The 25,868-nt window shown below is 37.3% G+C and overlaps 1 protein-coding gene across 2 annotated transcripts in view; it reads right to left on the reverse strand.

Moving 5' to 3' along the window:
- The window catches only part of RSF1 (remodeling and spacing factor 1), a 159,412-nt gene that overhangs the window by 30,483 nt on the left and 103,061 nt on the right, over positions 1-25,868 (reverse strand). Inside the window, exons 6-8 of one of the 2 annotated variants that reach the window (XM_025894141.2) lie at positions 5,708-7,464; positions 3,784-3,990; positions 178-282 (exon numbers count right to left, since the gene is read on the reverse strand). In XM_025894141.2, the coding sequence (XP_025749926.1) occupies positions 178-282; positions 3,784-3,990; positions 5,708-7,464 (2,069 nt within the window). Of the gene's footprint in view, positions 1-177; positions 283-3,783; positions 3,991-5,698; positions 7,465-25,868 lie in introns of both variants that reach the window. The other variant, XM_025894140.2, reaches the window with a different exon arrangement.

Genomic DNA, 25,868 nt, shown 5'->3' on the forward strand with positions numbered 1-25,868 from the left:
GATATTAATAAAAAATAGTTTTCACAGAAGGTAAGGTAAATTTCACAGAACTTTAAACAAAAGCTAAACAATATTTACAAATTGCTTTGAAATGAAAAATGCTTAGTGGCTGTCAAGAAGTATTATTCATTGGAATATAAAACTGAAGACTACAAACAAAGGGGTGCTGGGTCATACGTGTTGGCAAGGGGGGCAGAACCACTCTCCATCTGGGATGATCATCAGTGGAGGGCGAAGGCAGGCAGTGTGGTATCCACTGTCACAAGAGTCACACAGAAGAATCTGAAATAAACCACAGGTAAATGTCAACCTAATTCTACAACTAAAATTCAATGCCTTTGAAGTTAAAAGACATTTCAATAATTTTTTAGTACTATACTAAGAAATACACTATATCACAGTACAGTATTTTAGTGTATTTTAGTGTGTTTAAATTTTTTACTACTTTTCACTTTCCATACCTATTCTCATCACAAGCACTAAGTCCAGCCCACACTCAAGGGGAGGAGAATTAAGTTTCACTTTCTGGAGGGTGGAATATCAAAGAATTTGGAGGTATAAGTTAAAACTTATTAATTAAAATTAATAAATTTCACCCACTAATTTTAGCATTCATCAGTCCTACATTATTGCTTGCAACCATTGTTATTATGGTGTTGTAATGATGATTACCTATTTCCCTCATGCCTTCTAATATTTGGAATTCTTCTGTAAATAAAATATGTCCTTCTCCCCCATTTATTTGCTATTCAGTCACTTTATATCAGGATCAACTAACGAAGATTTATTTTCTTTGGGTTAGAATCTAAAACCATTATTTAATTTATTGTTCAAATTGCTAGTTCTTTCTCCTTAGGACTCATTTGCATCCTTTATTGTAAGCACTTTTTTACTTTCTGACACTATGGGACATTCCAGGCCCATCTTGTATTTTCTCTGACCAAGCCTTTGTATTAGCCATTTCTCCTAGAAGCCCTGGTTCCTTTATTGGAGAATGGTATTTAGAAACCAAAATCTGGGGGCAACTGCATGGCTCAGTCGGTTAAATGTCAGACTCCTGATTTTGGCTCAAGTCATGATCTTAGGGTCGTGGGATCCGAGTCCTACGTTGGGCTCCCTGCTCAGTGTGAAGTCCGCTTGTCCCTCTCCCCCGTTCCTCCCCCTGCTCTCTCTCTAATAAATAAATAAAATCTTAAAAAACAAACAAACATCTGGGTGCTGAGTGCTATGATACTAGGTATCACTGCCTCTAGGCTCTCTCAGAGGACAGAGCTATGATATATATGTATGTAGAGCAATCCATGTAAACACACAGATCTATATTAAAATAAGCCAGTATCTCCAGCTCTAATCCAGTGCCAAAGGGCTCATTCTGGCCTTTGATCTTGCTCATCTGTAACTTTTTTCTGACACTAAGAAAACTGGCTCCAATTCTCCACACTTCATTTATTTGTTCAACTGTAGTATATATGTAAAGCAGTTTCTAAATTGCTAACACGAACCATGGGGGGTTAGAGGAGAGCAGTGGGATGTGCACCCAAGTGCAGCGATTTAAAAGTGAAAAGCTGCCTTCCCCCTTCTCCTTACAATGCATCACCATTTGCTGCCAATACCCAGAACTCAATACTAAGTCATGAGAGTGTTTAACTTGAGTTATACACTGACTGATCACACAGGCATACGTAGACTACCCTGGGCACCTGAATTCATTTATCACATTGTTTGCATGGTAAAACATAATCTAAATTTCAAATAACAAAATTAAAAGTAAACTTTTAGAATATGATTTATTTAAAAAGTGATGTTTGTCTCTATTCTGTAATAAAGATAAAATTCCATTAAAATGCTACTGTGTAGGATTTCCAAGCCTCAGGCAATGATCCATTGATTTTGACTAAAGCATGTGGAACACCCCACAGAGTTCTAGATTCATCAATGAATTTATTGTTTTTCTGCTGTAAGCTCAGTGAGGAAAAGGACCATGTCCTTCTAATCCAGCGTCATTTCTGTACCACTTAAGACACATCATAGTTGCTTGACATTTGATTTATGATTATCCTTAAACATTGGGCATAAGGAATCCACCACATCTTCAGTTTCTAATGTCACTCTTTTTTGGCAGAGGAGCCAGCAATGGGATTTTCAGAGCAGTTATTAAAATAACCAAATAAATGAAAGTCCTGTGTGTGTGTTCCAAGAAGGGTGCAACTTTCTCCGCTTCCTCAACATCATCTCTGCTCACTTCATTTTACTTCTCATTTCCTCACACCCCTTTGCTGCTGACATCTATTGCTGCTTCAGTCAAAATGCACTCTCTTGGTTTAAAAAGATATTAGAAATGGCAGGGAAAGAACACAGGTGCTAATTTTTGATTTGGAGGGCAGAAAAGACCATTCTCTCAAATCTTCTCCTGGCCTTTCTCCACACAAAAATCTTGACCTAACTTTCATAGCCTGATGATCATAAAAATTCTTGGAAGCGTCTTCTCAGCATAATTTCAACATCTATTCTGAGAGCTAAACTCATTCTCTGTTTCTGAACCCTCTGAAACTACGGGAATATGATAAACATTATTGATACATTTAATTTCCAGATATGATTGTAACATTAAGGAAGAGAAAGAACAAGTAAACCACAAATAGCTTTAAACTAGCATGTAATAGATGTCAGGGACTGTGCTAAGCCAACTTTACATAACTTATTAAAAACAACCCTCAGCAGACGGCCTCTCCTCTGCTGCCCTGTCCACCGCTCCCTTGTGGTGTGTTCTATAAACTTCTATCTCCTTTAAAAGACAAACAAAAAGCCCTCAAAAGAAGTATGTAGTAGTATTTCCATTTTACAACAAAGAAATTAAGATACTGAGAGGAGAGCACCTGGTAAGTGGTGGAAGCCAGACCTACTCCACGATGGTCTGGCTCTAACGCTTTTCCTATCATCCCACACTGCTTTCTAGGAAAAAGAGCCTTGGAGAACTAGCTCACATGAATTTTCCAAACTTTACTGGATTTCGAAAAGTTTCTGCTACACAAAGTTCTACCTAGATGGAAGCATCTTTCCTTACTTTTCTTTCTACTTAGTGGTTAGAAATTGCCTTGAAAGTCACATCTATTCAAAACAGACCAGTTGTAGAAAATTGGGTATAAAAAGAGTGTTTCTTCAATAGGCTCTTTAGAAAGCTCGTATGAAATGCAAAAATTATATAAACAGGTTAGGAACTGGATTTCCTGATTTAGGCTACTTTTGAAGAACTTACTTCCTGGGTAAGTTCCACTGTCAGTATTCTTTTGAAGATATCTGGTCTAGAATTTATCCTTTTCATTTGTTTTTTTGGGGGGGTGTTTTGTTTTGGAATTCCCCATTTTCTAAAGTTTAAAGCCCTACTAGGTTACTACTTGACTTAAATGTTGCCACAGAAAGTAATAAGGCCTTTAGGCCTTACTTCTTTAAAGTTGTCACTTCAGAAATATCATTATAAATTAAAGGGAAAGAAGAAACATTTAAAGAAGAAGAGAATAGAAAAATTTGAATTAATTTATCGATCTGTGAGAAGAGGTTAGGAGTGTATCCTTAAGTAGAGGAAATATCAATATATAAACCAAGTAGAATGAAAACAGAATTGGCTTATTATTTGAGAAATAGAAATAAAGGTTATTTTGTGCACAAAAGCTGTGCAGCATTAAAAAATTTCAAATCATGATCAATCCCAGAAGAAGTAGGCTGCGTTGGGTAACCACAGCATGCCAGTAAGATGAATATTGTTCAATTAGATCAGGTACGTACTAGCTCAGGATGGTTTGGAAGGCCACATTTTTTGCATGGTTCATCATCATCTGCTAGGATGGCTTCTTCACTTTCCTTTTCTTCCTCTTCCTCTGAAGCTGCAGATGATTTTTCACTGTCCGATCCTTCACTTTCATCATTGCTAGAATATTTCCACCTGCCACGTGTTCGAGAACCAGTCCATCGAACTTTGCCTTTGGGTTTTACCTTGTATAAAATTAAAAATTGGAATAATTTGGTATAATAAGAACATTAAAAAACAAGCTTCTCATTATATGTCAGTTTTTAGTCAAAATACAAGAAGAAAATGAAAATTACTGTTTCTTCATCAGAGATCTACCTACTATTAAATTTTGGTACATATTTCCATTATTTATTCTACTTTTGTTAGGGGGGTTTATAATGAACATTCTGTCTTATAAGTATTTCCCTAGTCATAAAATATATTATTAACATCACTGTAAACGACTGTATAATATGCCATCACACAGCTGTATTTATCTAATCCCTTACTAGACAGACATTTAGGTAGTTTCCCAGTTTTTCACTTTCACAAAAAATGGCTCCTTGTAAATACAAATTTTTACAAACCTCTGTGGTTAGGATAAATTCCTTGAAGAGGATTCTGGGTCAAAGGCCATGCACATTTTAAAGGCTGAGAGAGCACTGACTATATTCTCACATATTGTTATATAAAAGTTTAAATTCCCATATTAGAGATGAATTTAAAATTTTTTATGGGTCAGAACTGTATATAAAAATCCTGACAAATATAAAAATGTATTATTCAGAGAGTAAGTTTATAATGTTGTAAACTGCTTTTCACCACCTGGTTTCAGTCTTTTAATTCATAGTTCACTTTATTCCTACAGTATAAGTCCCCATCAAAGACCAAAATAATTCTAACAACAGAAGGGGAAATGTTTTTAAAGAATTAAAAATTTAGTATTTCAGGGAACAAAGGATCACTTACAATGGAGAACAATCTGAGCACTTAAATAAATTAAAAATAAAAGTAGCAGTTTTCATTATAACAAACTCCTATAAACTAGCTGTAGATATTTACTAGATTTTGCTTAAAATAGAAGAGTCATAGAAAAGAGAATTCTGGCTTCTAAGACTAATTATTAAATGGGGGAAGACAGACACTCTCGTACACGGTAAGGAGAGTACACTAACGGGGCCTTTTGGGGAGGGCAATGTGGCAACAGCTTATCAAAAGTTAAAATATACACATGCCCCTTGACCCAGCAATGCCAATTCTAGGAGTCTATTCTAAAGAAATACTCACTTATGTCCAAAAGGATCTTCAATGCAGCATTGCCTGTAATAGTGAAAAATTGGAAACAACCTAAATGTCAATCAATAAGGGAGTGATTAAATAAACTGAGGTACATCCACACTATGGAAAACTGTGTAGCCATCAATAACCAAAAGGTAGACTACATCTACTGACATGGAAAGAGTTCAGAGACACGGTGATAAGTGAAAAATTCATAGAAAAATGAACATATTCAATTTAATTTATTTTTTAAGCGAATGGGTAAATATTTATGAACATACACATTAATGTATGGAAAAAGAATTGGAAAGAGATGTATCCCAAACTCTTAATAGTGTTTATGGGGCATTTTGATTTTTCATTCCTACAGGTTAGGTATTACCTGCATAGTTTACAAAGAGAATATATATTCCTATATTGCCTGTAACAGAGAAAAAGTTTAAAAGATGACAAGATTATACACTGTGAAATTTAGTATCTGGGGTAACTAGTGAGAAAAGACATCTCAGATATAGGAAGAAAGATACCTTTTCTTTTTAAAGTGCTCTTTGAATGACTTCTTTTGAACTAAAACCAAGAGCTACACTTAGGCTCAATTATTTCTAATAAATAGGAGAATAGGAGGAATTTTACCTTGCTTACTTTAGAATTCGTATCCTTCTCCGTTTTTTTCAGATTTTCTTTTTTGTCTGCTTTCTGCAAAGCTGCTGACTCTTCATCCACTTCATCTTCTCCTTCCCCTCTTTTTTTATCAGCTTTCTGATCTCTGATCTCAGCCACTTTTGCTGTGGGTCTAGATATTCTTGGAGACCTCCTTAAAGTACGACCTACATTTGTTTTCTCTTCTTCCTTTTCTGTCTTCTCTTGCTTGGTTTCTGGTTCTGGAACTTGGGGAGGAGAATCTGGCTTCTTCTTCCGACTGGATATCCTAATTGTTAATTTGATGCCCTCTTTCTGCCTTTCAGAGGTTATCTCTGTGTTTTCTGAGGCAGTGGTTTCTTCTTCAGGAACCAGCTTATATTTAAATTTGCTCTTTTGCGTAGAACCCTTTGTCTCAGAATGATCCTCTGTGCCAGAGGTCTGGGCATTGTCCAGATGACCTGTTTCTACCTTGGTGGACTCAGAATCCTTTTGGAGAATTTCTGGGTCTGTTTTTTCTAGGGGCTGACTTTCAGTGGAGCTTGTGCTCTGACATTCCACCATTTCCTTTTCTGAGGCTAATTTCTCACAGTCGTCCGTCATGTTAGATGGTGCCGAGGTTTCAGCTGCCTCAGGAGAGACTGGCTTTACTGATTCTAGAGTATACTTTGGAACCTCCTCTGGTATTGGACTCAATCTTTGTGTGTCCTTATCAAGAAAAGTCTTTTTGGACTTCTCTAACTTTTCAAGACATTCTAGGACTGGTGGGCGCTTATCTTTTTTACTTTTGGGAGACTTCTCGTCAACTTTCAGGGTACAAGATTCAGTGGCAGATAAAGTAGTTTTCAAAGAGAGATCCTTTGCCATCTCAGAAGTCTCAAAAGAGATTTCCATTTCCGGAGGACCAGTTTCCTCTAATTGCCCTTTTTGATTTTGGGACTCTAAGACTGATACTGAACTATCTGCATCTTTCCCTACAGGGACCACTTCCTTCTCAAGATCACCTATTTTCATATTCGTTATGACAGAATTTAAGGACTCTGCTCCATTTCCCTCCATGATGACACTTCTGTCTTTAGAGGGGCTACAGCTATCTTCTTTTGTATCATAAAACCTTGTCTCCATTTGTTCTGTCTTAAAATTTGCAGTTACCTTTTCATCACTAACTTCTCCATTTACCAGTTGTTTCCCTTCATGACCCATAATAGTGATTGTAGAGATCCTTTTACAAGTCTCTTCCTCTTGTTTTATTTCATCTTTCAAAAACTCTTTTGTTGGAGTAACTGATTTACACAAAGGTCCTTTGATTGGACTGTCAAAATCATCACTCAGTTTAATTTCTCGTTTTTTTAGTGGTATCTTGGCCTGCTGATCATTTTTAATTTTCTCGGTTTCTTCAGTAGACTTCTCAGTGATTTCTTGAGAAGATCGAACATTGCCACCAAACTCCAGCCTCTCTGGCTCTAGCTTCTCCATGCTACCTTTGATATCTTTAGGATCTGCTCTAAATTCCTTTACTTCAACTTTAGTGGGTTTGACATTTTCCTTGAAGGAATCACTTTCTTCTTTGATAATCCTTTTTTCCTCACTTTCTGGCAAAGGTTTTTCTACCTTGACTATGACTGGCAGTTTGACAAGTTCCTTTTCATCTTCTTTTTCTATTTTCACAGTAGCCTCTTCCAGAGCACTGGGTGTCGAACAGTTTTCTGAATCTACTGGCTGCTCTTCACTTTTCATCTTTTCATTTTCCTTCTGTTCCTCTAAAAATCAGGAAAAATTTTACATAAATCTAAGCATTCAAGATTATAAAATATAAAAGGCTAAATATAATAGATATTCCCATCTGAAATTTCCCTCTTAAAAGAGGTGGCTTGTCAATGGACATCTGACCAAAAAAGAAACATAAAACAAAAAACAAAACACCCCAAATCTGACAGTGAAGGAAATTACCAAACCTGAAGCAAAGCTTCTAAATATTAAAAAATGGTTATTCAGAAAGATTCATGTTTCTGCTTTATACTTTTAGCTTCAGTGTTCTCAATGGAATGCAAATGTTTATACAGTTCAAATAATTTATTCAAGCTCAAGTGATGGCTCAAAAATGTGAACTAAAAATACTACATAAAACATTTCCAAAAGACCGTATTTGTTTTAAAAACTGACAAATGTTCTTCCTTGCAAGTCACTGAGCACTTCATTTCATTGAGGTAACGTGAGCATGGCAGTGGAAAAATGTTTGTTTTATGCTTCATACGGTTAATAAAAATAACACAATTCTGTACAGAAAATGAAACATATGCCCACAAAGAGAATAAAAGGTCCACAATCCTAATACCCAGAGGCAACCACTATTACTATTTTACGTTACTTCATTCTAGTCTTGTATATTTTTGACAAAGTTTTGGGATCATGTTGCCCCATTTTTTTCATTGAAACACTATCACTTTCTTATGATATTTAATGCCTTTTAAGAAATCAGACTTATATAACAGTCCTCAATGTGGCTATATTACAATTTACTTTATCAAATGCCATCAGCAAACATTTCAGAAGTTAGTATGTTACCAACTATGTATGTTTATTATCAATTCCTCTTTTTACCTTAATTGGCTATGTATTTCTAACTTTTATGGAGTACCTAATAGTGCAAAAACCATATCTGGCAAATAGCATCATCTTTGTGAAATTTTTTTTTGCATTTAAAAAAAATTTTTATTTTACTTTAAGTAGGATCCACGCCCAGTGTGGAGCCCAATGTGGGGCTTGAACTCACAACCCTGAGATCTAAGACCTGAGCTGAGATCAAGAGTTGCATGTTTAACCAACTGAGCCACCCAGGCATCCCAACAGCATTATCTTTGAACGGGATTACACAGATTGCACAGACAATGTAAACTAGTGCTCAGAGAATCTGAGCAGAGTGTTTTCACAGAATTCTTCAAATACTAATTTTATCTCTATTTCCCATCACTTCACCCTATCCTTATAACTGAAAAAACTCAGCTCTAAATGGAGTTTTACCAAAGTAGTAATTTTTACAAAAAATTCTGCACACATTATGCCAAATTGATAAACCAGAGTTACAATGTATTTCATAGGTATAAAACAGAATAAAATAGAAGGGAGGTGAAGTAGGACTTTTTTTTTTTTTAAAGATTTTTATTTATTTGACAGAGAGAGACACAGCGAGAGAGGGAACACAAGCAAGGGGAGTGGGGGAGGGAGAAGCAGGCTTCCTGCCGAGCCAGGAGCCCAATGTGGGGCTCGATCCCAGGACCCTGGGATCATGACCTGAGCCGAAGGCAGACGCTTAACAACTGAGCCACCCAGGCGCCCCGTAGGACATGTTTTTGAAAATAATAATGCAGTATCTTTAAAAGAGTAAATATTTAAATTATAAACCACTATTTCTTTTACTTAATTCATGTTGCAAATATACCATTCAAGGACCACTAAGAACCATTCAGAACCTGAAACAAAGGATTAGTATTGCTTTTCACTCTTCACACTGTTGTGATTTCATATATGCATGCCACCAAGGAAATTAAAGACATGACACCATTGATCCAATTTGTGTGTCTTCTTCCCACTGAAAAAATAGCCTTAGTAAATTCCTGATTATTGAACTTGGTTAGCCTATTAGGAAATCTAATTAAATGAACATCTTGGTTAACAATTAAAATACTGATCACCATTTTTAAAAATAACTTCAACCTAATACTAAGGGTTTACTAAACACAATTTAATAATTCTTCTGTATGTTTTGGCTCAGAAAACAACTCAAGGACCTCACTATGGCTCTGACCTGAGGTAAAATGACACTATGTTTTCATTTGGCGAATGAGAAAGATCTCTTCAGTGATTTTAACTGATTCCAATTTGGTAACAACATGGCAAAATAAATTGAGGAACAATATTAGGTTCAAGGCTCCCAGGCTCATGAATCCTAATTCACCTAGTGAATTCTGCATATGTCTCAAACTATCTGATCCTCATTTCTTCATCTACAAATAAGACAGTTGGAGTAAGTGGGCTGAAAAATTACACTTCGTTTATATTTCTAACCCCAAAATGTTAAATTCTTGGTATTTTTGTGTTTGGCTCAATTCCTTTCAGATGTGAAAACATTTAATACTCTAGCTCCCCTAGATTACACAGATATGTCCCTAACCGCAAAGAAAACAGAACCATGACAGAAAATGAGCCTTCAAGCAAAATCACAACTGGTTAAAAAGATCATTCAGTTACATAAGCATTTTCCCAAAGTTTCCTTAAAAAGAAACTGTAAAAGAAATGCAAATGATTTAAGAGACATAAAATTTGAAGAAACAAAACTTAAGGTAAAACTCTCTTCAAAACTCCAATGGAGCAGCGACACTGCTTGGCAAACTTGAGGCAATTCAAGAGAAGTATTATCTACCGTCGATTTTTAAAGCAGATTCATTCGTTTACTCAACAAATATTTACTGATCACCTATTATGTGCTTTCCCAACCAGCCCAACCACAATCACTACGGAATAAAACACTGAATGTCCTATAAAAGTTAACTGTAAAGGACATCACTAGGTTTCTATCCAGTACAGACATACCTCCTTTTATTGGGCTTCACTTTATTGTGCTTTGCAGATATCGCATTTTGTTCAAATTCGAAGTTTGTGGCTAACTTGCATTGAGCAAGTCTATTGGCACCATTTTTCTAAAAGCATTTGCTCACTTCATATCTCTGTCACATTTTGGTAATTCTCATAATATTTCAAGGTTTTTCATTATATTGTATTTGTTATAGTAATCTGTGATCAGTGATCATTTGATGTTACTATTATAATTGCTTTGGGGCTCCACGAACCACACCCATTTAAGATGGTCAACTTAGTAGGTAAGTGTGTGTGTTCTGACTGCTCCACCAACTGAGCATCCCCCTCTCTCTCCCTCTCCTTGGACCGTCCTATTCCCTGAGACACAACAATACTGAAATCAGGCCAGCTAATAACCTTAAAACAGTCATTACGTGTTCCAGCAAAAGGAAAAGTTGCACATCCCTCCAATTAAATCAAAAGTTAGAAATGATTAAGCTTGGTAAGGCATGTCAAAAGCCCAAAGAGGTCAACAACCAGGTCTCTTGCAACAACTAGTTGGCCAACTTGTGAATGCAAAGGAAAAGTCCTTGAAAGAAATTTAAAAAGTGCCACTCCAGTGAACACATGAATTATTTAAAAAACAAAAAAAATTAAGAGCCTTATTGCTGATATGCAGAAAGTTTCAGTGGTCTGGAGCGAAGATGGAAACCAATATTCCCTTAATCCAAAGCCTAATCCACAGCAAGGCCTTAACTTTCTTCAATTCCATAAAGGCTGAGAGAGGGTAAAGAAGCTGCAGAAGAAAACCTTAGAGCTTACAGAAGCTGGTTTATGAGGTTTAAGGAAAGAAGCTGAGGAACATAACATAAAAGTGCAAGGTGAAGCCCCAAGTGCTGATGCAGAAGCGGCAGCAAGTTCTCCAGAAGACATAGCTAAGACAATTCGTGAAGGGGGCTACACCAAACAACAGATGTTCAGTGCAGATCAAATAGGCCTTCTCATGGAAGAAAATGCCATCTAGGACTTCCATAGCTAGAAAGAAGTCAATGCCAGGCTTCAAAGCTTCAAAGGACAGGCTGACTCTCTTGTTAGGGGTTAATATAACTGATAACTTGAAGTTGAAGCCAAAGCTCATCTACCATTCTGAGAATCCTAGGGCACATAAGAATTATGCTAGATCTACTCTGCCTGTGCTCCATGAGGGGAACAACAAAGCCTGGATGACAGCATGTCTGTTTACAACAGGGTCTCCTGAATATTTTAAGCCCACTATTGGGACCAACTGCTCAGAAAAAAAGATTCCTTTCAAAATACTGCTGCTCATTGACAGTGCACCTGGTCACCCAAGAGCTCTGATGGAGATGGACAAGATGGATGTTGTTTTCATGCTTGCTAATACAACATCCATTCTAATACAACATCCATTCTGCAGCCCATGGATCAAGGCGTCATTTCCACTTTCAAGTCTTACTATTTAAGAAATACATTTCAGGGCGCCTGGGTGGCTCAGCTGGTTAAGCAACTGCCTTCGGCTCAGGTCATGATCCTGGAGTCCCAGGGTCAAGTCCCGCATCAGGCTCCCTGCTCGGCGAGGAGCCTGCTTCTCCCTCTGACCCTCTCCCCTCTCATGTACTCTCTCTCTCTCATTCTCGCTCTCTCAAATAAATAAATCTTAAAAAAAAAAAAAAAGAAATACATTTCATAAGGCTATAGCTGCCATAGATACTGATTCCTCGGATGGATGTAAGCAAAGAAAACTGAAAACCTTCTGAAAAGGATTTACTATTCTAGATGCCATGAAGAACATCTATGACTCATAGGAAAAAGCCAAAATATCAACATGAACAGGAGTGTGGAAGAAGTTGGTTTCAGCCCTCAGGGATGACCTCATGGGGTTCAAGACTTCAGTGGAGGCAATAATTGCAGATGTCTTAGAAATAGCAAGAAAACTAGAATTACAAGTGGAGCCTGAAGATGGGACTGAACTGCTGTAATCTCATGATAAAACTTGAACAGATGAGGAGTGGCTTCTTATGGATGAGCAAAGAAAGTGGTTTCTTGAGATGGAAACTACTCCTGGTGAAGATGCTGTGAAGATGATTGAAATGACAGAAAGGATTTAGAATGTTACATAAACTAAATTGATAAAGCAGTGGCAGAGTTTAAGATGACTGATTCCAATTCTGAAAGAAGTTCTACTGAGAGTAAAATGCTATCAAACAGTACTGCATGCTAGAGAGAAATCACTGATGAAAGGAAGAGTCAACTGATGTGGCAAACTTCATTGTTGTCTTTTTTTTTTTTTAAGATTTTATTTATTTGACAGAGAGACAGAGAGAGAGCTCAAATAGGCAGAGTGGCAGGAAGAGGGAGAGGGAGAAGCAGACTCCCCGCTGAGCAGGGAGCCTGATCAGGACTCGATCCCAAGACCCCGGGATCATGACCTGAGCCGAAGGCAGACACTTAACTGACTGAGCCCCCCAGGCGCCCCTGCTGTCTTATTTTAAGAATCTGCCACAGCCACCCCAACCTTCAGCAACCACCACCCCAATAAGTCAGCATCCATCAACATCGGGGCAAGACCCTCCATCAGCACAAAGGTTATGACTCACTGCAAGCTCAGATGATGGTGAGCATTTCTTAGTAATTAAGTATTTTTGAATTAAGATATGTACATTGTTTTTGTAGACATATATTGCACACTTAACAGACTACAGTATAGTGTAAATATAACTTTTACAATCACTGGGAAACCAAAAAATTCCTCTGATTCATTTTATTGTGATATTCACTTTACTGGGGTGGTCTAAAACTAAACCTGCAAGATCTCGAAGGTATGCTTTTATGTTTCCTCTTCTTTCTTACTGAAAGAACCTGGTTTTTGTTCAGTAAAGTACTTGCCTCTTTAGATACCTTATAGCTAGGAGTCATACAATCCAGTTCGGACCAAGGAGATATATGAGGAAGTCTCCTGGGTGAGACTTACCAGGTTCAGCTGACCTATGCCTTTTGCCTTTTCTCCTTTCTATCCAGAGTCTACACACAATACCTGGAGAGGGAGCAATCAAAGCCACACTGTAAGGATAGCGGACTAGGAAGGGTATTTGATGGCTTCATGGAGCTGCTTAATCAGACCTGGACTACTGACTACCTGACTTTTTATTCCAAGAAAAAAAACCCAATGCTGTTTGAACTAACATGTAGCCAAATGTAATCATGTCTGATACATTTTCTTTTCACTTTTGCTTTCTATTACCTTTCCTTTTCCATACTGACCAAAATTTATCCATATCCACTTAATATATATAGGGTTTGTCATCCACTGGGTGATAAAGGGGTAACTAATGCCTGATGAGGTGTAATTTCTTTATAATCTTCCTATTCTAAGCCAAGACTTAATTATAAAATAGCATAGTGGTTTCAGAGTCTGCTCAAATCTTATATAGCTATGGTAAATTAATACAAACACTTCAAAGAGCAAGCTGGAAATATCCACTCTAAAGCCTGAAGAAATATACTCTATAATAGAGTAATTCTGCTTATAGAAAATATACTTACATATACTATACAGAGAAATAAACATGAGTATTTATTACAGCACTGCTATAAAACTGCAAAATTAGAAATAATCTAAATATCCATCAAATAGGAAAATGAATAACCACTATATAGCAAATAATAGAAAAGAAACAAATTACATGGATCAATATGGCTAAATTTCAGAAACAGAATGATGAATGAAAATAGCAAGATGCAAAAGGAGCAAACATGTATTCGCAGAAGTTATAAAATGCATAAAATGATGCTTTATACTGATATGGCGACATACATACGTAGCAAAATCATAAACGTATGTATAAGAATGATTCACAGGACTGTGGCCATGCCTAGAAAAGGAGGGAAAAGGAATGGAATGGAAAATGAGGGAAAAATATCTCCTTCTATAACATTTTTAATCAAAAGCAAATTTTAGCAAGTGTTTAAGCAATATCTAAGTGTTTTATACTATGTTGTTTATTTGAACTATTTCATTAAAAATTAAGAAGATATGAGTCAGACAAACTTTAGTGCTCTAGTGCACTTCCAAACTGGCTAGTTATGAGACTTTGGGAAAACTATCTTTCTACATTTCTTTAGACTCTAAACTCAAAGGGAAATAAAAATACCTATTGTCACGAAATTGCTGTGAGGAGTGCCTGGGTGGCTCTGTCAGTTAAGTGTCTGACTCCTGGTTTCGGCTCAGGTCATGATCCCAGGATCATGGGTTCGAGCCCCGAGTCAGGCTCTGTGCTTGGCAGAGTTTGCTTGAGGATTCTCTCCCTCTCCCTCTGCCCCTCCCTCAACATGTACTTTCCCCTCACCCACTCCCCTGAAAGAAAGAAAGAAAGAAAGAAAGAAAGAAAGAAAGAAAGAAAGAAAGAGAGAAAGAAAGAACGAACAAAGGAAAGGGAAGGAAAGGAATTGTTGTGAGGGCTTTTTTTTTTTTTTTTTTACCTTTTTAATGAAGCCTGTGAAGCACTTTGTCCAATATCTGGGAGCTGTTATTATTGTTATTATTCATTATTTGGCTCCTTCTTACCATAAACTTTAGCCACATTAGAAAATGCAGGGTTTCCCAAAGATGCCATCATTGCTTAGAAAGCCATTTCTACTCTTCTTTACCTCCTTATTCCTCTCTTTCCCAATTTGTAAAACAATTAAAAATATCAATAACTATCCCCTATGATTGCTAATGATTACAGAAGGACGCATTAAATGATAATCATTATCATTATTACATTATTGACAAAATCTTACATCTGTCAAGCCTATGGTAAGCATTCAGTGATAATCATTACTAATCATAATAATATCATAATCATTATTTTATTACATTGGCAAAATCTTACATCTGTCAAGCCCAGTTAAAACATCACTGGATTTTACAGTTTTATCTTTTTCCCGTACTAAGAATTAACCACTCCCCCTCCTGTGTTTGCATACTGATTTATGTGAGAGAGAGAGAGAGAGAGAGAGAGCATGAGCAGGGTGAGAGGCAGAGGGAGAAGCAGGCTCCCTGCGGATCCCAGGACCCTGGGATCATGACCTGAGCCAAAGGCAGACGCTTAATGACTGAGCCACACAGGCGCCCTTCTTTAAGGAATGTTTAAAGACATGGGAAAATCCTCATAGTAGAAGAGTACAAAAAGTAGGATATATAATTGCATTTATCACGTAATATCAATTCTAATAAATAAATAAACAACTATGCCTAAAATAAGCACTGGAAAGAAATAATATTAACAGTGGTTTTCCCTCTTGGTCACAAGATAATGAATAATTTTTATTTTTTGCTTTACACTTCTCCAAGTTTTCTAGAGCGAACATGTATTATCTTTACAGTGAGATAAAGTATAAGCAACCCAATTATAAGAAACCCTGGTTTGCCCAGGACTGAGGGGTTTTCTAGGCCATGGGACTTGCCATGATAAAACAGACAATCCTAGACAAAGGAGGACAGCTGGTCACACTACTCCCACTCATGCTGACTTGTCATTAAAATTAAATATGTACACTGCTGTTTCTACAATGGTACTGCTAAATTTCTCTGGAACCATCTCTCATTCTGTTTATCAACCAGAGTAAAATGTGTTGACCATTTTGCAAGACAGCCAATTAGGGCTTAAGGAACATTAAATAGCAGAGCAATGCAAATCTAATCTGGACCACAAAAGCAACCCTTCAGATTTAGCATTCATGCATTTAGGTAAGTTTACATTTACCTTTTTAACATACATTCAAAATTAACTGGCAGTAAACAGGCACAAAGCACCTACCAGGAGCAGAGATCTATATCAGCTACTGGGAACAAGATTGGTATTACAGTAAATTCATGGTCACCAGCTATCCCTGAGACACTGACACTGCCAGTAACCTTCCTACTTTTCTCTAGCAATAACTGTTTCAATGTTCTTCACTATCCTCAAACCTGCGATCTCTCTGCTATGTCCACATTTTCAGATGATTCCGTCCTCCATTTCATAGAGAAAATAGAAGCCATGAGGCAGAATGCTCATTCTCATCATCTGACCTGTAAACCTACTCCTGTTAAAAGAGATGTTATTTTAAGCTAAGGCCAATCCTTCTACCTATTTTTTGGATCTCATCTCCTCCAGTCTACTCAGGAAGGGTTTTATTTTTTTAATTTCTTTTTAAAAAAAATATATTTATTTATTTATTTGAGAGAGAGAGTGTGCGAGCGCCCAGAGGGAGAGTGAGAGGGAGAAGCAGGCTGCCTGCTGAGCAGAGAGCCCAATGCAGGGCTCAATCCCAGGACCCTGAGACCATGACCCAAGCCAAAGGCAGCCACTCAACTGACTGAGCCCCTCATGCTCCCCAGGAAAGGTTTTAAACAGTGTTGTCATCTCACTTGTTTTAATGGGACCTCAGTGGCCGTCCTATGCCAAGTAAATGAAAGAAGACCAAGGAGAGAAACAAGAATAGTTTGGGGATTATTTCAAGAGAATTCATGATAAAAACTTTTCAAGGTCACCTCATTTTATTCAGACTAAAAATCAACATTCTCAATAAACCTACAAGGCCCTATACAACCTCTGCACCCCTCTCCCCCACCTCCCATAGCCTGACCTCCCTGACCTCATTTCCCCCTGTATTAGAATACCCCTCACTCATTCTGAGTCAGCTGTATTACTCACCTGCTATAAAACAGGAGCCAGCAAATTTATTCTGTAAAGGGTCAGATAGTAAATATTTTAGTCTGTATACCAACTAATCAACTCTACCTTTGTAGTAAGACAGCAACTATGGACAATAAGATACTAAAAGAAACAATACACCTAATTAACAAAAGAAAAGCAGGCCAGGTGGCACCTGGGTGGCTGAGGTCATAATCCCAGGGTCCCCAACCCATGTGGGCTTCACACTCTCCCTCCCCTTGTGCCCCTCCCCCCACCTGTGAGCGTGCACACACTCTCTCAAATGAATAAATAAAATCTTTAAACAAAAAACAAAGAATAGCAGGCCGTATTTAGCCTGCAGTCCCTACTCTGCCAATCTCTGCTCTAACATATTAAGTAGACAATGCTTCCCCCTCAGGGTCTTGCATTTGTTTCTGTCTGCTTAAAAAAACCTTTTCCTCAGGTATCTGCGTGGCTTGCTCTCGCCAACCCTTTAGTTTGGCAAAGAAACTTTTCACCATTTTAAAGCTGTTGACACATTTTACAGTTTCCAAAAGGGGCTCAAAATATTGCAATTATCATTTGATTTTATCAATACCATGTACCTAATGGACAAATAATAGGAGCTGCCTACACTAACACAGCAGTATGCCCAATTTACTACATGCTAAAGGGATATGAACTGGTGCCAATTTTAAAAGAATTTATTTATTTATTTGACACAGAGAGAGAGCGAGAGAGCACAGGCAGGGGAAGTGACAGGGAGAGGGAGAAGCAGGCTCCCCACAGAGCAGGGAGCCCAGCAAGGGACTTGATGCCAGGACCCTGAGATCATGACCTGAGCAGAAGGCAGACGCTTACCCACTGATCCACCCAGGCGCCCCTGATGCCAATTCTTTTATAATTTATTTAAAAATTACACAGTAGATATCTGACAGAGGATTTTTTTTATAATTAACTATAACAAAATAAAGAAAGCCACAAAAAACAAGGAACAGATTAATAAATTATTAGAAGGCAAATAGGAAATAGGACCTTGCCAGCTATTCCGCAAGCCTTACACATGGCTCTTCCCAAGAATTCCCTCTCCCTACCAAGAAAAACCATTAACTTGACTTTTACATTAAGCACGTCCTTATTTTAGTTTTACCTGTATATTATTTTCCTTTTTCTGTCCCTTTAATTTTCTGTTGTCCCCTCCATCCTTTACTTTTCTTGCAGTTTATCTGTTCAAGTCACTGAATCATTTGTCCCATAATCTCTGGATGATGCTGACAGCACTTGCATGTTCCTCTGACCTTTCTGTCCCTTAAACTGTCACTGTGATCTATAGCCTTCATCAGACTCAAGTTCAAATTTTGGGGGCAAAACTACTTCAGTGATGGTGTATTCTTTATCAAAAGGCATTAATGTCTGATGATTTCTCTCTTTTTGTGATGTTGATACGGATGCTCACTATCTAAAACCTTTATCGGGAATTGCAAAATGGTGATATTCTCATTCTATCTATCCTTCCTTCATCAGTGACTTGTTGGAATAAATTCTATAAACTTTACGAATTCACTATTTTGTTATATGGTGGTAACAGTTCATATAGAAAAGGAAAGATAAGTGTTTGATTCTTTTCATTTATTTAACAATTTTCAAAACCATAATTTGATCACCACTGGCATTCTCCAAAGGTAACCAATTTTTCTTTTAGTATCATAATGAAATCATGGATTTAAGACATATTCAATTATGATCTCTTTAAGTTGGCTCTTGAGTCTTTTTTTTTTTAAAGTAGGCTCCACACCTTGCGTGGAGCCCAATGTGGGGATTGAACTCATGACCCTGAAATCAAGACCTGAGCTGAGATCAAGAGTTGGATACTTAACCGACCGAGCCACCTAGGTGCCCTGGCTCTTGAGTCTTTTTGACATGACTTGATAACATCCACACTACCTGGAATGATAAAATGTTTCTTGGCTCATTCCCATTATGCCTCTGAATTGGTGGGAAACTTTTTCACAAACACAATCTAGGTGTTAAGGCTGATCACTAGTATTGGGTTGGACACTGTTCCTAAGTTTTTTCAGTGCACCAAACTAGAAAATATACATATATATTTTTTAATAAAAATAATTCATAAATTCATAATGCTATTTCAGTGCTTTCTTAATAACTTCTATCTTATATCTTATAATCCCCCCACTTTGGGAATCTTGGTTTTAAAGGACAACACGGGTGATATAATTAAAATATTAGTTATTATTTTTTTCTCATGCTAGATACAAAACATTCTCAGAATAACAGTACTGACACCATCATCAGTGATTTAATAAAAAGTTAAGAGGTATTTGTGTGTACTCTTCCCATTTTTTCTCCATCTGTCTTGCTCTATCTAGCTCCACTGTCAAAACACATATCCATTAAAGACTACACATTCTTTCTCATATCTGCCGCTAAGATTTAGTTACATGTAACTACAAATTTAATGCTCACCCAACAACATTCTTTTTAAAATCTTATTTTGAAATAAATTTAGACATACAGATATGTTACAAAAATAGTTCAAGTACACCTTCACCCTGTTTTTCCTAAAGTTAACAACTTAGATACCTATTGTACAATTAACAAAATCAGGAAACTAACATTAGTAAAATACTATTAATTAAACATTTTATTTAAATTTTGCCAGTTTTTCCCCCAATGTCCTTTCCATTTAAGAATCCAGGACTCATTTTGTTCTTGTTTGTTCTTGTCTCCTCCAACCTGTGACTGTTCCTCATTCTTTCCTTGTTTCTTCTGACTCTGACACAGTAATTTTGTAGAATACCTCTTAATTTTGGCTTTTAAATGTTTTCTCAAGATTAGATTAAGATCATGTATTTTTGACAAAAATCCCACAAAAGAGATGCTGTGCATTACATCAGAGAATAAAGGATGTCAATGCCTGATCATTTAGTTAAGGTGCTATTGGCTGGTTATTACACTGTGAAGTCACCATTTTTCTCCTTATAACAGGTAGATATCTTGGGGCGCTCACTGAAATTATGCTAATATTCTGTTTCTCCATAAACTGTAACCCACTGATTTTAGCACCTGTCAGAGATCTTGCCTGTAACAATTATTACTGTATTGTTTCCTTAATGGTGATTTTGTATTTCCTTCATTCCTAATCAATATTTGTCTGCAGGGAAGGCTGTCCCTTCACCTCCATTTACTTATTTACACAATTATGTACTCACATAAGTAGAACTCATGGACATTTATTTAAATCTATGGTTTAAATCTATCAATATAAATTTGTAACTAAAACAGTTTCTGCTTTCACTACCGACAGCTACTTCTTATTGGCACCTGTGTACTACTGATATGCCCAAATTCTTTTTTGAGCACGTCCTTAGTCTCGGCATTCTATGATGTCTCAGGCTCATCTTGTATTCTCCCTGCCTGTCGCCAGAATCAATCTAAGGAGTGCTGGTTCCTTTTATTGGAGAATGATATTCTGAAATAATCCAGAGACTAAGAGTGCACAGTACTACTGGGGTATCACTGTTCTTAGAGTTCTCCCATAAACAGAAGTAGGAAACAAATATATGAATTATTAAGCCAGAAAATGAATATATTTTTATGTATTTTGACAGCACTCACCACTGATATTATGTTAGTCATTCTGGCTATCTGAAGCTCATTCGCTTGAAGATTTCTAAAACAGGCCTTAGATATTAAGTTTATCTGCAGTCTTTATTTGAAAGCCAGTTTGGTTGGAAACATAATCCCTGGGTCACATTTTTGTTGCCTTACTTGTGTTATGGCATTTTATTCTATCATAAAGCATTGCTTTCAAATAGAGGGATGGCAGTCTGATTTTCATTCTGCTGTATGTCACATCGTCTTAAACGAAGCCTTTCTTCTTCAAATCCCAGTAATTTTACTGGAATATGTCTTTCTTTTTTTAAAGATTTTATCTATTTAATTGACAGAGAGAGAGAGAGAGAGAGAGACAGAGAGAGAGGGAACACAAGCAGGGGGAGTGGGAGAGGGAGAAGCAGGCTTCCTGCCGAGCAGGGAGCCCGATGCAGGGCTTGATCCCAGGACCCTGGGATCATGACCTGAGCCGAAGGCAGTTGCTTAACCAACTGAGCCACCCAGGCGCCCCTAGAATATGTCTTGATGTTGGTTGTTCTGGGTTGATTTTCCAAGGTACGCAGTGCCTTTTCAATATGCAGCCTAACAACTTTGTTTCAGGAGGTTTTGTTAAGCACAGACTTCAGTATTTTTGTCTATTCCCTTGCTTTGGTTTTGGTTTTCTTTTTTGTGGACTCTTGTTGGATTTTCTTTCCCATTTTCAACTCCTTATCTCTTTCTGTCAAGTCTTTATCTCTTTCTACATTTCTTTTTGATTAAAAAATATATATAGCTTTCCATTTGCTATTTTGTAAAGGCACTAATCCTTGAGTTTGTTCACTCTGATGTTTCTTCTAGATTTGTGAGAAATCTTGACTCTTCTGAGCTCTACCACCTTTGAAGTTACAGTTTTCACATTTTGTGGGAATGTCTTTAGGATAAGCTTTTATTCTCTGCAGTGATGTTTTTCTGCTTATTTTCTTTTGTTCTTATAATCCTGTGGGATTTACTTTGATCCTTTTTAGTTGCTTATTTTTATGTCAAATAGAGTTTTTCTAATTTCATAGCTCTAGAGCTCCCCATCTGTTATTTTTGTGAGATATTCAAATTTAAAGTGATTTACTTAATGAGATGAATGAACTCTATTCCTCTCTCATAGTTTTATTTGAAGCTTCTTTTTTGCATGCTTAAATTGGATTTAATTTGGATTCTATTCCTAGCAGTTTGGACAAAGCTCAGTGTAGAGTTTATTCTGGAAGGGAGCTTTGCCTGGAGAAGTCTGAGAATTCCTAAGGCCCACAGTACCCCCGAGCCCCTTTAAGACCTTAGTTTCAGGGCGCCTGGGTGGCTCAGTTGGTTAGGCGACTGCCTTCGGCTCAGGTCATGATCCTGGAGTCCCGGGATCGAGTCCCACATCGGGCTCCCTGCTCAGCAGGGAGTCTGCTTCTCCCTCTGACCCTCTTCCCTCTCGTGCTCTCTATCTCTCATTCTCTCTCAGATGAATAAATAAAAAATCTTAAAAAAAAAAAAGACCTTAGTTTCAGATACTGTCCACAGTTTTTAATTTTTGCCATTAATATGTTCCTTTAATGAAGGAATTTGTAGAGACTCAAAAGCCATACCACTGACGTTTTCCAAAAACTGTGAATGGTAACTTTAATTTTTCCTTCTGATTCAATTTCCAACAAACTTAATCAGAATGCCAATAGTTAATCTAATCATAAGATTTCTTTTGCTTTTCTCCTTCCCTCTCCAGTAAGCACATAAGAAGCAACATGGTCTGTGTCCTATTGTTCCTGGCATAAAAATAAAAGAAATGCAAACTTCAATGTATTTTGTCCTTTATCCTAACAATTTAAGGCAGGCCTAATGTAAAGAAGAAATGATGGTGATGATAAAAATAGTACATTTTTTGTTTTTATAAAGGAAACTATTTAAGATATTGTAACAAGGTGACAATAAAACCTGTATTTATCTGCTCTCTCTATACTTTTCTGTAGTGAAACAATATTTAACATGGTAATATAAAAGTAGATTATTTTGTGTCAAGTACAAGGACATTTTAAAACCCATCCATAAGTCTCTAAATTAAATGCCCATATCATATCAAAACATTTCTTTGTAGCTGTAACAATTAGTACCGCTCCCCACCCGCCTCAATAGAAGGTGTTACAAACTCTAATGGCCACAGGAGCCAGGCAAGAAAACATAAATGAGGCATAAGAAAAACATAAAGTTAGAAATATAATTAAATTCTGTTTTTACTGAACACAATATAAACGTATAATGCTGGTGATTATGTTTTAAATTTTAAAAAGCTACTAAAGTTTTGGGGCGCCTGGGTGGCTCAGTTGGTTAAGCGACTGCCTTCAGCTCGAGTCATGATCCTGGAGTCCCAGGATCGAGTCCAGCATCGGGCTCCCTGCTCCCTCTGACCCTCTTCCCTCTTGTGCTCTCTATCTCTCATTCTCTCCCTCTCAAATAAATAAATAAAATCTTTAAAAATAAAAAAAATTAAAAATAAATAAAAATAAGCTACGAAAGTTTTATTATTTTATTTCTTAATTCATTATTCCTTTGATTTGGAATCAGAAACTGGATCACTGTTTCCGGGAACAGGGGCTGGTCATTATGACAGTGTTGGATCTAGTACTTAGCACTGTTATATGCAATACAGAATTTAGCCTTGAGTCATTTAATAGGGAGTTTACTACTATATAATCAGTAAACAGCTGCTGGTGAGCACGAAGTATTAGCAAACACTGACAGAATTTTGTATACAGGGAATCTACTCTCAGGATTTTCACATAATTTTTATAATTGAATGCCATCATTATTTAGTTTTCAGTACTATACTAGTAAACTTTGGTTTACGTTACTTTAGAAAGGCAAACTGAACAATATTAATTTTCCTTTTTGTTTTTAAGATTTTATTTATTTATTTGACATAGCGAGAGAGGGAACACAAGCAGGGAGAGTGGGAGAGGGAGAAGCAGGCTTCCCGCCGAGCAGGGAGCCCAACGCAGGGCTCGATTCCCGGACCCCGGGATCATGACCTGAGCTGAAGGCAGATGCCTAACGACTGAGCCACCCAGGCGCCCCTTAATTTTCCTTCTTAAGTTTGAAGTCAGAGGGGCGCCTGGGTGGCTCAGTCGTTAAGCGTCTGCCTTCAGCTCAGGTCATGATCCCGGGGTCCTGGGATCGAGCCCCGTGTCGGGCTCCTTGCGTCGGGCTCCCTGCTCGGTGCGAAGCCTTCCTCTCCTTCCTCCACTCCCCCTGCTTGTGTTCCCTCTCTCGCTGTCTCTCTCTCTGTCAAATAAATAAATAAAATCTTAAAAAAAAAAATTTGAAGTCAGAGAAACTATTTCAGAATTCAGGCCATCATTTCCATTTCTGAATACCAACTACAGTGTAGGAAAGTGGGCCAGATTATTCTGTATTTACTACATTTCCTATTGAATCAAGTTCATGAAAAACGAGTGAATCAACTAATATAATTATAATATCCAAACTGTCTCAATTTTATTGCCAACCTGAGTCTTTGAGAAAATATTAGTTGATAAGGTGTAGATTTTTTTTCTATGTATATGGTATTAAAAAGTCACAATCCACCCCCACCAAGGCTTCTTAGCACCACATCATGGCTAAGCCATCTATGAGCCACAGGCGTCCCAAGACATAGCACTTTTAAAGACAAAAGAACAAAACTTCACTGTGTCATTATATGGGTGTTTCTTCGTGTAAAAAAGTTAAAAGTGAAGTATGTCACAGTCATGGTAATTAATCTTTTGAACTGGATAAGTTCTTAGAGCCTGATTCATAGGTGAATCAATTTTTTGTGTAGTGAATGAACTATACAATACAATATTTTTCTGTACTATGAGGCTTGATGATCTGCAGTGCCCACCAGGAGTTTTCTTCAGTTCAGCTAAGCATTCAGACTCACAAGACTACTACAGATCACACTTGGCATGAGTCTACTAAGAGCCTGCCAACAGGAGTTGGCGCTTGTAAACAGGTATAGGCTTTGCCGCAGTTATACAGCAGGTCATATGGTCATCCAAGAGCTATCTTCTCCCATCTGACTTCAGAAGCAAGTATCAGATTCACACTGAATACGTATGGGAACTGCTTTGTCTTAAAAGCCTCATGTTCTGGGGCGCCTGGGTAGCTCAGTCAAGTGTCTGCGTTCGGCTCAAGTCACGATCCCAGTGTCCTGGGGTTGAGCCCCTCATCAGGCTCCTTGCTCAGCGGGGAGTCTGCTTCTCCCTCCCCCTGCCACTTCCCCTGCTTGTGCACTCTCTCTCTCTCTCAAATAAATAAATAAAATCTTAAAAAAAAAAAAAAGCTATGTCTTTACAAAATGTCATCATCTCAAATTTAAGCTTTGTGTCAGATATTATGATCACAATAGCCACAGGAGGATCACATCTAGGTAACTTTTTCTAAGTATGACCTGTGTACATTATTTTTTTTAAGATTTTATTTTTAAGTAATTGCTACATCCAACATGGGGATCAAACCCACAACCCCAAGATCAAAAGTCGCATGCTCCACCAACTGAGCCAGCCCAGTGCCCCTACATTTGTATTTAAAAATTTCCCCTCAATTCACAAAAAAGCCATCTCCTAAAGTTGGGGTTTATTACAGAACCCTATCCAAATTAGCTCTTGTCATTTAGAAAGATTAGTCGATGCTACAATGCTACAAATAAATCACTACGGGTAATCTTATTATCTGTGCTTTCATCAGCTACAATACAAAACACAACAAATGACTTCACTTCTTGTCCTTTTGTTCCTAATCATCTATTCACTATGAGCAAGAGCATTTGCAATTGCACTTACGTATATAAATGCTCAGTCGAGTTGGGACACATTTTTTGCTGGACCCAAACTCAACATTTAAAAAAAAAAAAGCTTTTGATGCACATGTAGTATTTTCTTAAAAATCTGTAACTGCTCATCAACCACTGAGTAATATATGGAATCGCTCAATCACTATATTGTATACCTGAAACTAATGTAACACTGTATGTTTAAGTACATTGGAATTCAAAGAAAAGAAAAAAATATATATATATAACTGCTCATCTTAGCATTAAGCAACAAATCTTAAAATTGCAGTTCTCCCCTTATCCCTCCTCATTTCTCTATCAGGTATCTTTTCCATTACCCATATTACTATGGGACTGTTTCATAATACTGCATGTATGGACTGAATTATTTCCCCCTTAAATTCATGTTAGGGGCGCCTGGGTGGCTCAGTCGGTTAAGCGTCTGCCTTCGGCTCAGGTC

Source organism: Callorhinus ursinus, unplaced genomic scaffold (genome assembly GCF_003265705.2).
Source record: "Callorhinus ursinus isolate GAN/ISIS: 27379988/994484 unplaced genomic scaffold, GSC_fseal_2.0 scaffold35, whole genome shotgun sequence".
Classification (NCBI taxonomy): domain Eukaryota; kingdom Metazoa; phylum Chordata; class Mammalia; order Carnivora; family Otariidae; genus Callorhinus; species Callorhinus ursinus.